The sequence below is a fragment of the Cetorhinus maximus genome, chromosome 3 (assembly GCF_964194155.1).
Source record: "Cetorhinus maximus chromosome 3, sCetMax3.hap1.1, whole genome shotgun sequence".
Taxonomy (NCBI): domain Eukaryota; kingdom Metazoa; phylum Chordata; class Chondrichthyes; order Lamniformes; family Cetorhinidae; genus Cetorhinus; species Cetorhinus maximus.
In genome coordinates this window covers 143,973,637-143,987,596 of record NC_135881.1, presented here as the reverse complement: position 1 = coordinate 143,987,596, position 13,960 = coordinate 143,973,637, and the positions used below count along the sequence as shown (strand labels likewise).

General features: G+C 42.3%; 1 protein-coding gene across 1 annotated transcript in view; it reads right to left on the bottom strand.

Moving 5' to 3' along the window:
• The window catches only part of dnah5 (dynein, axonemal, heavy chain 5), a 531,647-nt gene that overhangs the window by 272,606 nt on the left and 245,081 nt on the right, over positions 1–13,960 (bottom strand). Inside the window, exons 37-40 of the mRNA XM_078539077.1 lie at positions 12,706–12,893; positions 9,055–9,249; positions 6,987–7,121; positions 6,670–6,777 (exon numbers count right to left, since the gene is read on the bottom strand). Coding sequence (XP_078395203.1) covers positions 6,670–6,777; positions 6,987–7,121; positions 9,055–9,249; positions 12,706–12,893 — 626 coding nt within the window. The remainder of the gene's footprint in view (positions 1–6,669; positions 6,778–6,986; positions 7,122–9,054; positions 9,250–12,705; positions 12,894–13,960) is intronic.

Sequence of the window (13,960 nt, the reverse complement as noted above, 5' to 3'; positions counted from 1 at the left end):
AGATAGGTATTTGGAAAACGGAAGGTGACCAGTCAGAAGAGATTAGGAGACAATTCTCCCCATCACCATCATCCTCACTTTATCCTAAGACAATATCATACATTTCTACTTTTAAATGCGAGTTTGCACAAAAACTACCATTCTAATAGTAACAGTAATTGTGTCATTGCTAGAATCATGGTAATTTTTAACATTATGTTATTAGTGAAATGATATGCAGCTAACCGTATCAATAGCAACTATCTTTGGTTCCACTGGTATTTTCTTTCTCTCCTTCCCCTCCCTGCCCCTTTATCCAGCCATTACAAAACAAATTATGCTCAGGAGCTAATAGCCTGGTCACAAAGTAGTTTAGGTTAAGGGGATGAATATGAAGATGAATGTGAAGTTATAGATATGTCAGCTGAATTTTTGGAATTAATCCTAAACTCATACACAAGGACATCTCATCAGATAGTGAATGAATAAAAGAAAACAATTACAGGAGTTCAGAGGATATGGGCACCACAGCGAACTCCAGTCAAAAGGATAGTCATTACAATCCACACATCTTAAGACTAAATTATGGGTGCATCATTTAGGATAAATCATACATGACACATCCATGCTCCAGCAAAATATAGCAATTTAGGCCATAGTACAGTTGGTATCAAAATGACCTCCTTATTTTGTGAAAGGGCTCAACCACCCACTAAATAGGATAAAGTTGTAAACTTCATTGAGAAAGAACATGTAAATATAATGTTTCTTCAGAAGGAGCACATCAATTATTCTGTCAAAGTGTCTGTGTGCCAAGGTCTAGGAGCCCCCTTCTAATCTTAAAAATGAATGATAATTTTTAATCAGCAAACCGACCCCCTTCATTCAAAATAATTTCCCCAAAAGGCAATGTGCTCACGGATCTTCATTGGTACTCGGTCCAACAATGCCTTGATTAAAAAATTCTTTTCTTTGTTTTCAAACCCTCTCCATCTCTATAACCTCCTCAAGCCCTACAATCCTCTGAGATAGTTGAGATCTGTGCTCCTCCAATTCTGACATCTTTGGCGTCCCTGATTTTAATCATCCCACCAGCTAACCGTGCCTTTAGCCACCTAGGCATAAAGTTCTGGAATTCCCTCCCTAAACCTCTAAACTGGAGTGCCGTGTTTGGCTGCAGTAGAGAGCTTCAGTTGGAAATTGGTAACTGAGGGAGTTTAAGGGTTAAATTAAAGGTTAACCTCTGTCTAAAGTCTAATTGTTCTTTAATTTAGCAATTAACTAAAAATTGATGTTAGGGTTGGAAAAAGGTGAGTTTTAGAACGGCGAGGAGAGGCCAGTGAGAATGGTATAAAAGGGCGCAAAAAGCAGAGGCCAAGACCAGGGAGGAGAGATGTACCCTCAGGACCTTCAGGCAGTGGAGTTCAAAGTGACGTCACGATTCAAAATGTGACGTGACGCAGGGGAGGCAGCTAATTGGTAAGTAGGGTCAGGTGAGTATTTCTGCTTCTACTTTTCCTACTAATTAAACTGCTGCAGTCCATCAGCTTAAACAAAACAAGGTGAGGACTTTGGACTGTAGTGGGAGTGTTTAGAGTGGAATAATGCCCCTAACGTAGTTAGTATTCTTTAAAGAGAGTAACTAACGAGCTTAATCTAAAGGGAAGTCATGGCAGCACAGCTCGCTCCCATAACATGCTCCTCCTGTGTTATTTGGGAAGTCATGGATACTTCCAGTGTCCCTGGTGACCATGTGTGCAGGAAGTGTGTCCAGTTGATGCTGCTGGCTAACCGCATTTCAGAGCTGGAGCTGTGGATGGATTCACTGTGGAGCATCTGTGATGCTGAAGTTGTGGACAGCACATTCAGTGAGGTGGCCACACCGCAGGTAAAGACTGAACAGGCAGAAAGAGGATGGTTGACCACCAGACAGAGTAGAGGAAGGCAGGTAGTACAGGAGTCCCCTGTTGCCTGGTTGGGGGAGACAAACCCAAGGTTCCATGGGTGGCTTTGCTGCACAAGGGAGGAGGAAGAAGAGTGGCAGGGCTATAGTGATAGGGGAATCAATAGCAAGGGGAACAGACAGGTGTTTCTGTGGCCGCAAAAGAGACTCCAGGATGGTGTGTTGCCTCCCTGGTGCCAGGGTCAAGGATATCTTGGAGAGGCTGCAGGGCATTCTGAAGGGGGAGGGCAAACAGCCAGTGGTCATGGTACATATTGGTACCAACAAAGTAGGTAAAAAAAAGGGATGAGGTCTTACAAGCTGAATATAGGGAGCTCGGATGTAAATTAAAAAGTAGGATCTCAAAGGTAGTAATCTCAGGATTACTACGTGCCATGTGCTATCGAAAGTAGAAATAACAGTATATATCGGATGAGTACGTGGCTGACGAAATGGTGTAGAGGGGAGGGATTCAGATTCCTGGGATATTGGGACTGGTCCTGGGGAAGGTGGGACCAGTACACACTGGATGGGTTGCGTCTGGGCAGGACCAGGACCAATGTCCTCGGGGCAGGGAGTATTTGCTAGTACTGTCAGGGAGGGTTTAAACTAGAATGGCAGGGGGATGGGAACCTGAGCAGGGAGACAGATGAGGGGGAAACAAGGATAGAAACAAAAGACAGAAAAGTAAGAAGCAAAAGTGGAAGTTAGAAAAAGCAAGGGCAAAAAATAAATGGGGTCATAGTGCAAAATAAAGCTAAGATGACTAACAAGGTTAAAAATACAAGTCTAAAGGCATTGTATCTTAATGCGTGGAGCATTCGCAATGAAGTAGATGAATTAACAGAGCAAATAGATATAAACGGTTATGATATAGTTGCAATTACGGAGACATGGCTGCAGGGTGACTAAGGATGGGAACTGAACATCCAGGGGTATTCAATATTTAAGAAGGACAGATAAATAGAGAAAGGAGGTGTGGTAGCATTATTAGTAAAGGAGGAAATCAATGTACTGGCTCAGAAAATCATAATGTGGAATCTGTTTGGATGGAGATAAGAAACACCAAGGGGCAGAAAAAGTTGTTGGGTGTTGTCTATAGGCCCCTAAACAGTAACAGAGATGTAAAGAAAGGCATTAAACAGGAAATTAAAGACACATGCAATAAAGGTACAACTGTAATCATGGGTGACTTTAATCTACATATAGATTGGACAAACCAAACTAATAATACTGTGGAGGAGGATTTCCTGGAGTGTGTACATGATGTTTTTTTAGACCAATACATTGAGGAACCAACTAGAGAGCAGGCTATCCTAGACTGAGTATTGTGCAGTGGGAAGGGATTGATTAACAATCTTGTTGTGAGGGGTCCCTTGGCGAAGAGCGGCCATAAAATGATAGAATTGTCCATTAAGATGGAGAGTGAAGAAGTTGAATCTGAAACTAGGGCCCTGAATCTAAAAAAGGGAACTATGAGGGTATGAGGCACGAGATGGCAATGATGGATTGGGGAACCTTTCTAAAAGGGTTGACGGCGGATAAGCAATGGCTAATATTTAAAGGAACATACGCATGAATGACAACAATTATTCATTCCTGTCTGGCGCAAAAATAAAACAGGAAAGGTGGCTCAACCATGGATTACAAAAGAAATTAGAGATAGTTTTAGGTCCAAAGAGGAAACATATAACATTGCCAGAAAAAGCAGCAAGGCTGAGGATTGAGAGCAGTTCAACAAAAATGGACAAAAAGATTGATCAAGAAGGGGAAAATGGAGTACGAGGGTAAACTTGAAGGGAACATAAAAACTGACTGTAAAAGCTTCTATAAATATGTGAAGAGAAAAAGATTTGCTAGACAAATGTAGGTCCCTTACAGTCAGAAATGGGGGAAATTATAATGGGGAACAAAGAAATGGCAGAAGAATTGAACACATATTTTGGTTCTGTCTTCGCAAAAGAGGACACAAATAATTTCCCAGAAATGTTAGGGAACCAAAGGTCTAGTGATAGGGAGGAATTGAAGAAAATCAGTGTTAGTAAAAAAAATGGTGCTAGAGAAGTTAATGGAGTTAAAAGCTGAAAAACCCCCCCGGGCCTGATAATCTCCCAGAGTACTAAAGGAAGTGGCCTTGGAAATATTGGATGCATTAGTGGTCATCTTTCAAAATTCTAGAGACTCTGGAGCAGTTCCTACAGATTGCGGGGGGGGGGGGTGCAAATGTAACCCCACTATTTAAAAAAGGAGGCAGAGAAAAAACAGAGAATTACAGATCAGTTAGCCTAACATCAATAGTGGGGAAAATGCTAGAGTCTATTATAAAAGATGTAGTAACAGAACACTTGGAAAGCATTACCGAGATTAGACAAAGTCAGCTTGGGTTTATGAAAGGGAAATCATGCTTAACTAATCTACTGGAGTTTTTTGAGGACGTAACTAGTAGAATAGATAAGGGAGAACCAGTGGATGTGGTGCATTTGGACTTCAAGAAGGCTTTTGATAAGGTCCCACATAAGAGGCTAGTGGGAATGGGATTGGGGGTAATATACCGGCACAGATTGAGAATTGGTTGACAGACCGGAAACAGAGTGTGGGAATAAATGGGTCGTTTTCCGGTTGGCAGGCGGTGACTAGTGGTGTACCGCAGGTATCAGTGCTTGGGCCCCAGCTATTCACAATGTATATAAATGACTTGGATGAGGAAACCAAATGAAATATTTCCAAGTTTGCTGACGACACAAAACAAAGCAGGGTTGTGAGGAGGATGCAAGGAGGCTTCAGGGTGATTTAGACAAGTTGTGTGTGTGGATGCAGTGTAACGTGGATAAATGTGAAGTTATATGCTTCGGTGTGAAAAACAGAAAGGCAGAGTATTATTTAAATGGTGATATATTGGGAAATGTGGGTGTAAAAAGGGATCTGGGTGTCCTTATATACCAGTCAATGAAAGTAAACAGGCAGGTACAGCAAGCAATTAGGAAGGCAAATGGTATGTTGACCTTCATTGCAAGAGGATTTGAGTTCAGAAATAGGGATGTCTTACTGCAGTTATACAAGGCCTTGGTGAGACCACACCTAGAGTATTGCATGCAATTTTGGTCTCCCTACCTAAGAAAGGATATACTTGACATAAAGGGAGTGCAGCGAAGGTTCACTAGGCTGATGCCGGGGATGGCAGGACTGTCATATGAGGAGAGATTGGTTCGACTGGGCCTGTATTCACAAGAGTTTAGAAGAATGAGAGGGGATCTGATTGAAACGTATACAATTCTAACAGAGCTAGACAGACTAGGTGCAGGGAGGATGTTTCCCCTGGTTGGGGAGTATAGAACCAGGGGCAACAATCTCAGGATACGGGGAAGGCCATTTAGGACTGAGATGGGGAAAAGTTTCTTCACTCAGAGGGCGGTCAACCTGTGGAATTTTCTACCACAGAAGGCTATGGAGGCCGGGTCACTGAGTATATTCAAGAAAGAAATTGATAATTTTTTGGATATTTGGGTCATCTGGGGTATTGAGAGAAAGCAGGGATATGGCGTTGAGATAGAGGATCAGCCATGATCATATTGAATGGCAGAGCAGGCTCGAAGGGCTGAATGGCCTACTCCTGCTCCTCTATGTTTCTATCTCTCTAACTCTCACAACTCCTTCAAGATGTTCTTTAAAACCTACGTCTTTGATCAAGCTTTTGGTCATCTGTCTTAAAATTTCCTAATGTGGCTCTGTATCAAATTTTGTTTGTTAATGCCCACGTGAATTGCCTTTGCATGTTTCACAAACCTAAAGGCATAATATTAAAAAAATGTATATGTTATTGTTGCATCCTGAAAAACAGGAGAATGGATTTCAATGCTCAAAGTCTAGACTGCTAATATCTACTGCCATGCCTTTTCCATGGCTATCTCCTTACGATATGGAGCCTTATGAAGGGAGAAAGAGAGAGATAATAGTGAGAGAAATCAAGCACAGAAAACAATGCTGGATAATGAGTAGCAAAAATGCAAAGAAAACAGTAGCAAGGAGAAACAAGAGCAGCAGCAAAAGAGAACATAAACTATAAATATTGTAGACTACTAAGCAAGAATACAAGAAATATGCTTATCTTTGTGCATTCAAATTTAAGCATATGCAGAAAAAAAGAAAAAAGAAAAAATGCATGGCACAGAGGAAAAGCTTAATTGGTATGAAAATGAATCAAATAGGGTAAATTCCACAAATTAATGTTTGTGGCTTATAGCTTTGTCAATTAGTAGCACATATCACCATTTTATAAACGTTAGCTAACCACACAGGGTTTTGCAATCTTGCAAGCCCCTTTCACCACTTGACCAGCAGGGTGCCTCCTGGGTGAGTAGTGCTTGCAGCTTTCTTGCACTATCTTAGCCAGACCAGTGAACCAATTTGCCATGATACTGCTGCTTCATTAGGCATGCGCACAGTAGGCTGCACCAGGATCATATCCCATCTTGACTGCAATCCAATTTCTAGGGAACTCTTCTCAACAATTCCAATTGTGCAACTCTGAAAGAAAAGTCACCAAGTCGCCAAATGTAATCATCGTAATTAGCATAAAGACTCTTATCATCCTCACACCCCAATTAGCTTCTACATTTTCGTATTTGTAAATACCATAGAATCAGGCAGTAGTTTTGCCAATTGACAGCTACTATAGTTTTGAAAGGAACAGTTGAAAATTTGTTTCACATCTGATGTTGACCAAACAGCAAGGACTATTTATTCTTTACTTGTTTGTCTATGGCAGCTTCCAGTTGTGGATACCCTGCTTTGTCCAGCTGAATACCAGGAAACAGATCCTCAATTAGACTCAGGAAAAGTGGTTCATCCTCATCAATCTAGGAAAAAATTAGATCCATATATTGTCAGTAAATGTATGAAAATGTCAACATTTATCCACATTGTACATTATTTTTACACTGGCATTTACAGAAAGCAATTAAACTCTGGCAAATGCAAATATAGTGAAGGTCAGTTTTGGATTGTGCTTAAAATATATTTCTGCTATGTTTTGTAGCATGCCAAACAGAAAAGCAACATGACTTACCAGTTTAGAGAGGTTCATGTCACGAAGCACGCGCATGACAATGGTAGACTCTGAATCATTGGGGTTGGCTCGTTTTGCAGCTCCAAGTGTCCGCAGGACTGACAGAATGTTACGTAGGCCAAAATCATAATGCACCTAGTGAGGGCACATTATGTAATGTTTTACTTATAAGTTATATTTAAGGATAAATTCACCAATCCTACACTCATATAGAGGAGCTGCACTTGCGTGGGAAGCAGGCTACAACGCTGTACTGCAGATTCTCTCATCTGTACCTCATTCAGATGCAAATAGGTGCAGGGCGAATCTACCCATTAGGACTCGAAGATAATGTAAAACCTAACTTATGCATTTACTCTAACGTTTCCCTGAAGCTCCCAATAATGAGCTCTTATTGCAGATTTCAAAATTAACAGATTTTTGTCTGTGAGCTTCAAAAGTGTTTTCTGCAGTTTTTAAATGCTGCTCAGGACTGGATGGGGCTCTTTTAACTACAAAAGAAAATGTTGAAGGCTGACTTGATAGAGGACTTTCAGATTATGAAAGGGTTTGAAAGGACAGTAAATATGGGTGGAATTTTACATTGTGCTGGGGTTCCAGCATGTCCCCACCCTGGCGGAAATGTCAGCTCCAGCACTTTGCCCACAGCAATTTAACAGTTGGCGGACCATTAATTGGCTCAAACCGGACCTTCCACTCCACCTGGGCAGGGAGTCCCGCCACTGAGAGCTGCTGGCCAATCAAATGGCTGGCAGCTCTCTGGTCCCAGCCGCGCCACTAGATACAGTGGCCACTACTGGGACTGCATCTAGTCCCCAACGGTGATCAGTACTGGAGCCAGGCACCGAGGTAAGTGGGGGTGGTGGTTTCATCAGGACCAGGCAGGCCATGAGAAAGAGGAGAGAGGCAACTGTGGGTGCGCAGGGAATCCCAGTTGCCCACCCTTGCCCACCATCAGTCCATGTAATGAAAGTTGCTGGGCTTCCACTTGGTGCCAGCCTCCACCTGCCATGGGAAAAATTGCAGCAGAGGTGGGGAGAGGCTCTTAAGTGGCCATTAATTGGCTGCTTATGGGCCACAACTGACCCTTGAATGGAAGGGCTGACTGATGCCTTATCCGCTGTGTAAAATTTATGGTGGGGGCAGGGGGTAAGTGCAGGGAATGGCACATAGGCTATTGTGCCCAATTTTATGCCCTCCATCTGCCTACCAAACCACCCCTGGGGAACTATGTTTCCACTTGCACATGAGACCAGAACTAGGGACCATAAATATAAGATAGTCACTAACAAATTGTGTAGGGAATTCAGGAGAAACTTCTTTACGCAGGGATGTTCAGAATGTGGAACTTACTACCACAAGAAGTAGTTGAGGCGAAATGCATGGATTCATTTACAGGGAAGTTAAATAAGAAAGTGAAGCAGAAAGAAACAGAAGAGTATGTTCATAGGGTTAGCTAAAGGGTGTGAGGAGCCTCGCCTGGAGCATAAACACCAGTATAGATATATTGGGTTGAATGGCCTGTTTCTGTAAATATCTTGCATCTTGGTGATGTATTGTGAAGCAGCTTTACACAAAGACATAGGTTAAAATACTAGTTTCAGAATGAAACAATATTTTGACTCCAATGGTGCAAGTGCTGAACAACGTGTACATATCTCTCCAAGGGTGGAGGTAGAATCAAAAAGAAAAAAGCAAAAAACTGCGGATGCTGGAAATCTAGAACAAAAACAAAAATACCTGGAAAAACTCAGCAGGTCTACCTTTACAGCTGTCAGACCTGCTGAGTTTTTCCAGGTATTAGAATCAAAAAGAAACTCATTATCAAGCAACTCTCGCATGCTTTTATTGGCAAGCTCAGAGCAGCACAAGGGGGCTGCTTAAAAACAGGTCATAAAAGTACTGTAGAAGGTGCTCCTCCCACATGGCAAGAAAAAGTGGGCAACAAATTAGATACATATACACATATGCATGCCACAGTACAATGTAATAAACTGCTACCTTACCCTTTCAATTTGATAAAGATGGCATGCAGCAGTGCTCGAGGTTAGATTTACGATGCACAAACCTGTTTAGACAGCTGTTCCTCACACAATTTGTATAGGGTGAAAAACTTCCTGGCCAGAGTTATGTTGTCAATAAATCCACAGCTGGCAAGCTTAACACGAATAATGATCTGACGATCTGGTACCATCATAGCAACAGAACGGAAGTTGATCTTCAGGTTCTCAGGTAGCTCTTGGCGTCCAGCATAGCCAGGGTTCTACAGATTTAGAGGCACAAACAAAAGAGTATTTCATTAAAAAATGGCAACACAGCTATGAAAGGCTTTTTACTTATTGTACTTAGTATTTATATGATCAAACAGCCACATGACTACCAGGCAAGTTAGGTCAGTTAGCTGAATGACAACAGAAAATATATAAGACCCATTGAACATAAAAAGAAAGAATCTACCTCAAATTATTCCCTCCAAACCATGGATATCTGTTGCCTATGGACAGATGTCTTTCTGTGGCAGGTCTGGAGTTGGAGGTCAGAGAATGGATAAAGGAGCAGTTAAAAAATAGTGCAAGCACAAGCAGGGAAGCATTCTAGTCTGGGAGTGTGACAAAATATTCCAGATCAAAATAGGGACATTGAGCTGGGGTGGAGGGTGTGTGCTGAGACTACAACCAAGACATTGTGCATTCTGGTGTGGTAAGAAAAAGTTCATACTATGGACAAGGTTTAGGCTGAGGCCAGATAGAAAAATACTTCAAATGAAAACAAAAAATGCTGGAAAACCTCAGCAGGTCTGGCAGCACCTGTGGAAAGAGAAACAGAGTTAATGTTTCGAGTCCATATGACTCTTCTTCAGAACTGAAAACCACCTGAGGTTGGCATGAGAGTGTGGCACACCAGAATTAGTCTTGGCTCAGGTTGCACTGGGCCAAGAGTCATCCATGATAGACTCCAGCATTTTGAATAAAGTTTAGAGATTAAACCTGCGTTACAAGTAGGGCATGGTGAGCACTTTCATGGTGGTTGCACGTCAAGAAATTATTTTGTGCCACTGGATCATTAATTCATGAAAAGGACCAATCACAATTAGAAATTACACTATGGTCATAGTTCTGGGATTTGATTATTCCCAGAATACATTGTTACATGGCTCAAGGAATTGCTAGCCAAAGGAACAGTGGCCCCTTGGTTCTGGGATCTGATTAGTCCAATGAATACTTTAATCATACATTCTTGTAGACAGAAAACTTTTAACAATGTACACCAGCAATGTTTAAGGTTCAATGTGATAAGTCAGATGATAACACTTGTGTTTAATGTGCTACAATTTTAATAGGGGGAATTTTAACTTGCAGGAGGGCATGGGTTTAGGAATGGATGGGGGGTTTAAAGGCATGGAAATTGACAGTGCATCAGAGGATGCTGTGGTCAACCATGTCAAAGGATGTAGGCAGATCAAGGAGGACAAGGGGGGATAGTTTACCTTTGTCATAATTACACAGGATGTCATTTGTGGCTTTGATAAGAGCAGTTTTAGTACTGTGACAGGGGTGGAAGCCTGATCCTTCTCTACAGCTTCTCCACAGTCATCCACATAGGTAGGATGACAATATGCTGATGCTATCCAGCTCCACATCACCCTGACCTTTCCTGACACCATCACTGTTTCTCAGTTATCAGGCTGCTTGTCTGACATCCTAACTGAATGAGTAGAAGATTCTTCAAATTAAATATTGGAAAAACTGATGCTATTGTCTTCGGCCCAATGACAAACTCCGTTCTTTAGTCACTGACTCCATCCCTATTCTTGGCAATGATCTGGGACTGAACCAGACTGTTCACAACCTCGGTGTCATATTTCACCCCGAGGTGAGCTTCCGACCATATAACTGGTCCATCACTTAGATCAGCTATTTCCACTGCCATAACATTGTCGGACACTACCCTTGCTTCAGCTCATCTGCTACTAAAACCGATACCCATCTCTTTGTTAACTTTGGACTTGAGTATTCCAATGCACTCCTGGCCAACCTCCCACTTTCTACCCTTGTAAACTTGAGGTCATTCAAACCCTGTTGCATGTGCCCTTACTAGCACCAAGTCTTGTTCACCCATTGCCCCTGTGCTTGCTATCCTACATTGACTCCCGGTCAAGCAACGTTTTGTTTTTAAAATTCTCAGCCTTGCCCCTCCAAATCTGTGTAATCACCTCCAGCCCACAGCTCTCCAAGACATTTGCACTCCTCTAGTTCTGGCCTCTTGGGCATCCCCAATTTTAACTGCCCCACTATTGGCAGCCATGTCATAAGCTGCTTAAGCCCAAAGCTCTGTAATTCTCTCCCTAAACCTCTTCATCTCTCTACCTCCCTTTCCTCCTTTATGATGTTTCTTAAAACCTATCTCTTCTGTCCTAATATATTGTTATGCTTTTCAGTGTCAAATCTTGCTTTACAATGTTCCTGTGAAGCACCTTGGGCCATTTTATTATGTTACAGGTGCTTTATAAATACAAGTTGTTGTTGTCATTCCTTAGGTAAGGAAACCAAAACAGTGCTCCAGGGGTAGCCTCACCAAGGCCCTATCCAATTGCAGTGAGACTTCTTTACTCTGATTATCCAATACTTTTGTTATAAAGATTAACATACTATTTGTTTTCTTAATTGCTTGCTGTACCTGCATGTTATCTTTGTTATTTGTGTGCAAGGTCATCCGGGTCCCTCTGAATACCAACATTTCCCAGTCTTGCGCCATTTAAAAATATTCTGCTTTTCTCTTTTTCATACCAAAGTGGATAACTTCACAATTCTCTACATTACTTACATCTGCCATATTCTTGTCCATTCACTTAATCTGTCTATACCCTTTCACAGCCTCTTTTTGTCCTTCTCATAGCTTACTTCCCCACCTAACTCTATATCATTAGCAAACTTGGATAGATTACACTCAGTCCCCTCATCTAAGTCATTGTATTTACATTTCTGGCCCTGCTTAAACCGTTAAACCAATTTTGGTTTTGAATCCATGTGTGCAGTACCACACCGAGGGTGCTGACCTCCTCCACTACCTCCATAGCCGTGCTGCCTTTGTTTCACTGGCATGCTTCATCCTCCCATCAGTTGTCCAGAATATCTTCCTGAAGGCCCTTACAGTCTCCAGCATCACATACACTAAAACGAGGCACAGCCTTTGATCGCATGTACCCAATTCTATCACTTCTTTATGTTCTGTTCCCTATTCGTGAATTCATATTTGCAATGTCCCTTTAAATACTTGAGCCAAAATTGACTAATGCAGTCATCATCATGCCTGATCAAGCTAATTGGTCAGGTAGCCTGGAAATAAAAAGGGTTAGAAATGGCTGCACTTAATAGTCACTGGTAGACCCACTGCACTTACTTCTGGATTTGCTACGCACTACCAGACGCCCCCAGGCCCATTATGTCAGCGATTTAAAATCCAACCCAATGCTTTGGAACTAGATTTAAAAAGGAACTGGTCAAAGTTTATTCTTTAATGCCGCAAACTTTCATGTGAGTCTGTGTGGAGGTCTGAGTTGTTGGATATATTCAAATTAGTATCCTGGGAGGCAATGAACAACATATACGATATGGTATGCTAACTAATTGCACCCGGTGTTAAAATGAGCCAGCTGCACTTTGACAAATTGCATTAGCACAGTTTTCTTCGTTTTACATATTTAATAACTTGGATTTACCATAGTGAGGAAAATTCCGAATTCAGCATTCATTTCTACAGAATCTCCATCTGTGAAGATGAAACTCTTTTTACGTTCCTTTTTGCATGTCAGCACTATAGCAATCTGCTGAGCAGCAACTGACAGGACTGGTAGATCAATACGATTGAATTCATCAAAGCAACCCCAGGATCCAGACTGTGCTAGGCCTATTAAAGATAAATAATAAATTATTATGTTCTGTAACGTATGTTGAACAAAGCAGACAGACATTGCCAATAGATCCGCTAACTTTCATAATACAAGCCACCTGCAGCCAAAAGCCTAACCTAAACAAGGGCTTAGTAAGCATTATTCTAACTTTTCAGGCCACAAATATAAAGTAAAGCTCCTTATTTACAAATTAAAATCAATACAGACAAAATAAAATTGCTGCAATTTCATAAAGGAAAATTGCATACTCCAAGGAAACTTAGGGCAGGATTTTCCCGTTGGGGTGCGGGGGCGGGTCCCACACACACGTGCGTGAAATGATGCGTGGTGACATCAGGCAAGCGTCTTAACGTCACCGCGCGCCATCGCAATATTTCGTTGGGCGAGCACGCGATGATACAGACGTGTGCACGCCATTAATTAATTATTTAAGGACCTTGAGGCGCCAATCGACAGTGATTTTTCGGCGCCCGTGCAATCTTCGGGTCGGCGCCCGGGCACAACGGGCAGGTGGGTAGGACACATTTGCATAAGCCTCATCCATGGGTGGATTAAGAGGGCTGAGTGGGGTCACGAGTGTGCCCTGTCAAATATTGTTTTTTCAAAGTTACTAATACTTGCCTGTGTGATCTGCAATATTTCAAAACGCATACCAGCTGCTTGACCTGGACTCCTAACCTTCAGTCAGCACTCTGCAGTGAGGAATCTCTGTTGGGCCTGCAGGTTTCAGGAAACCTTCCCTTAGCCTGGGAATGGGAGCTGAACTCTCCACTGGAGGCACCTCCTTTGAGGAGGAAGGGAGGACTAGAAGGGGGAGGAGGCCAGGAGTGCACATTCAGCCTCCAGGAGAGCCACCTTTGGGAGGTCAGGCGCAGTCACAAGGGGTGCAGGGCCAAGAGGTAGTCCAAGGCAGGAGGGGCCACACCAGTGATAAACCTAAGGTGCCTTATGTTTACGTTAACCTGCTGTCAGGGTATGCAGGTGGCAAAGCAGCTACCTCAATATGTCTGAGGTGCAGTGCCAGAGGAGGCTCAGTCTCTCAAGGGAGACTGTCAACTATATC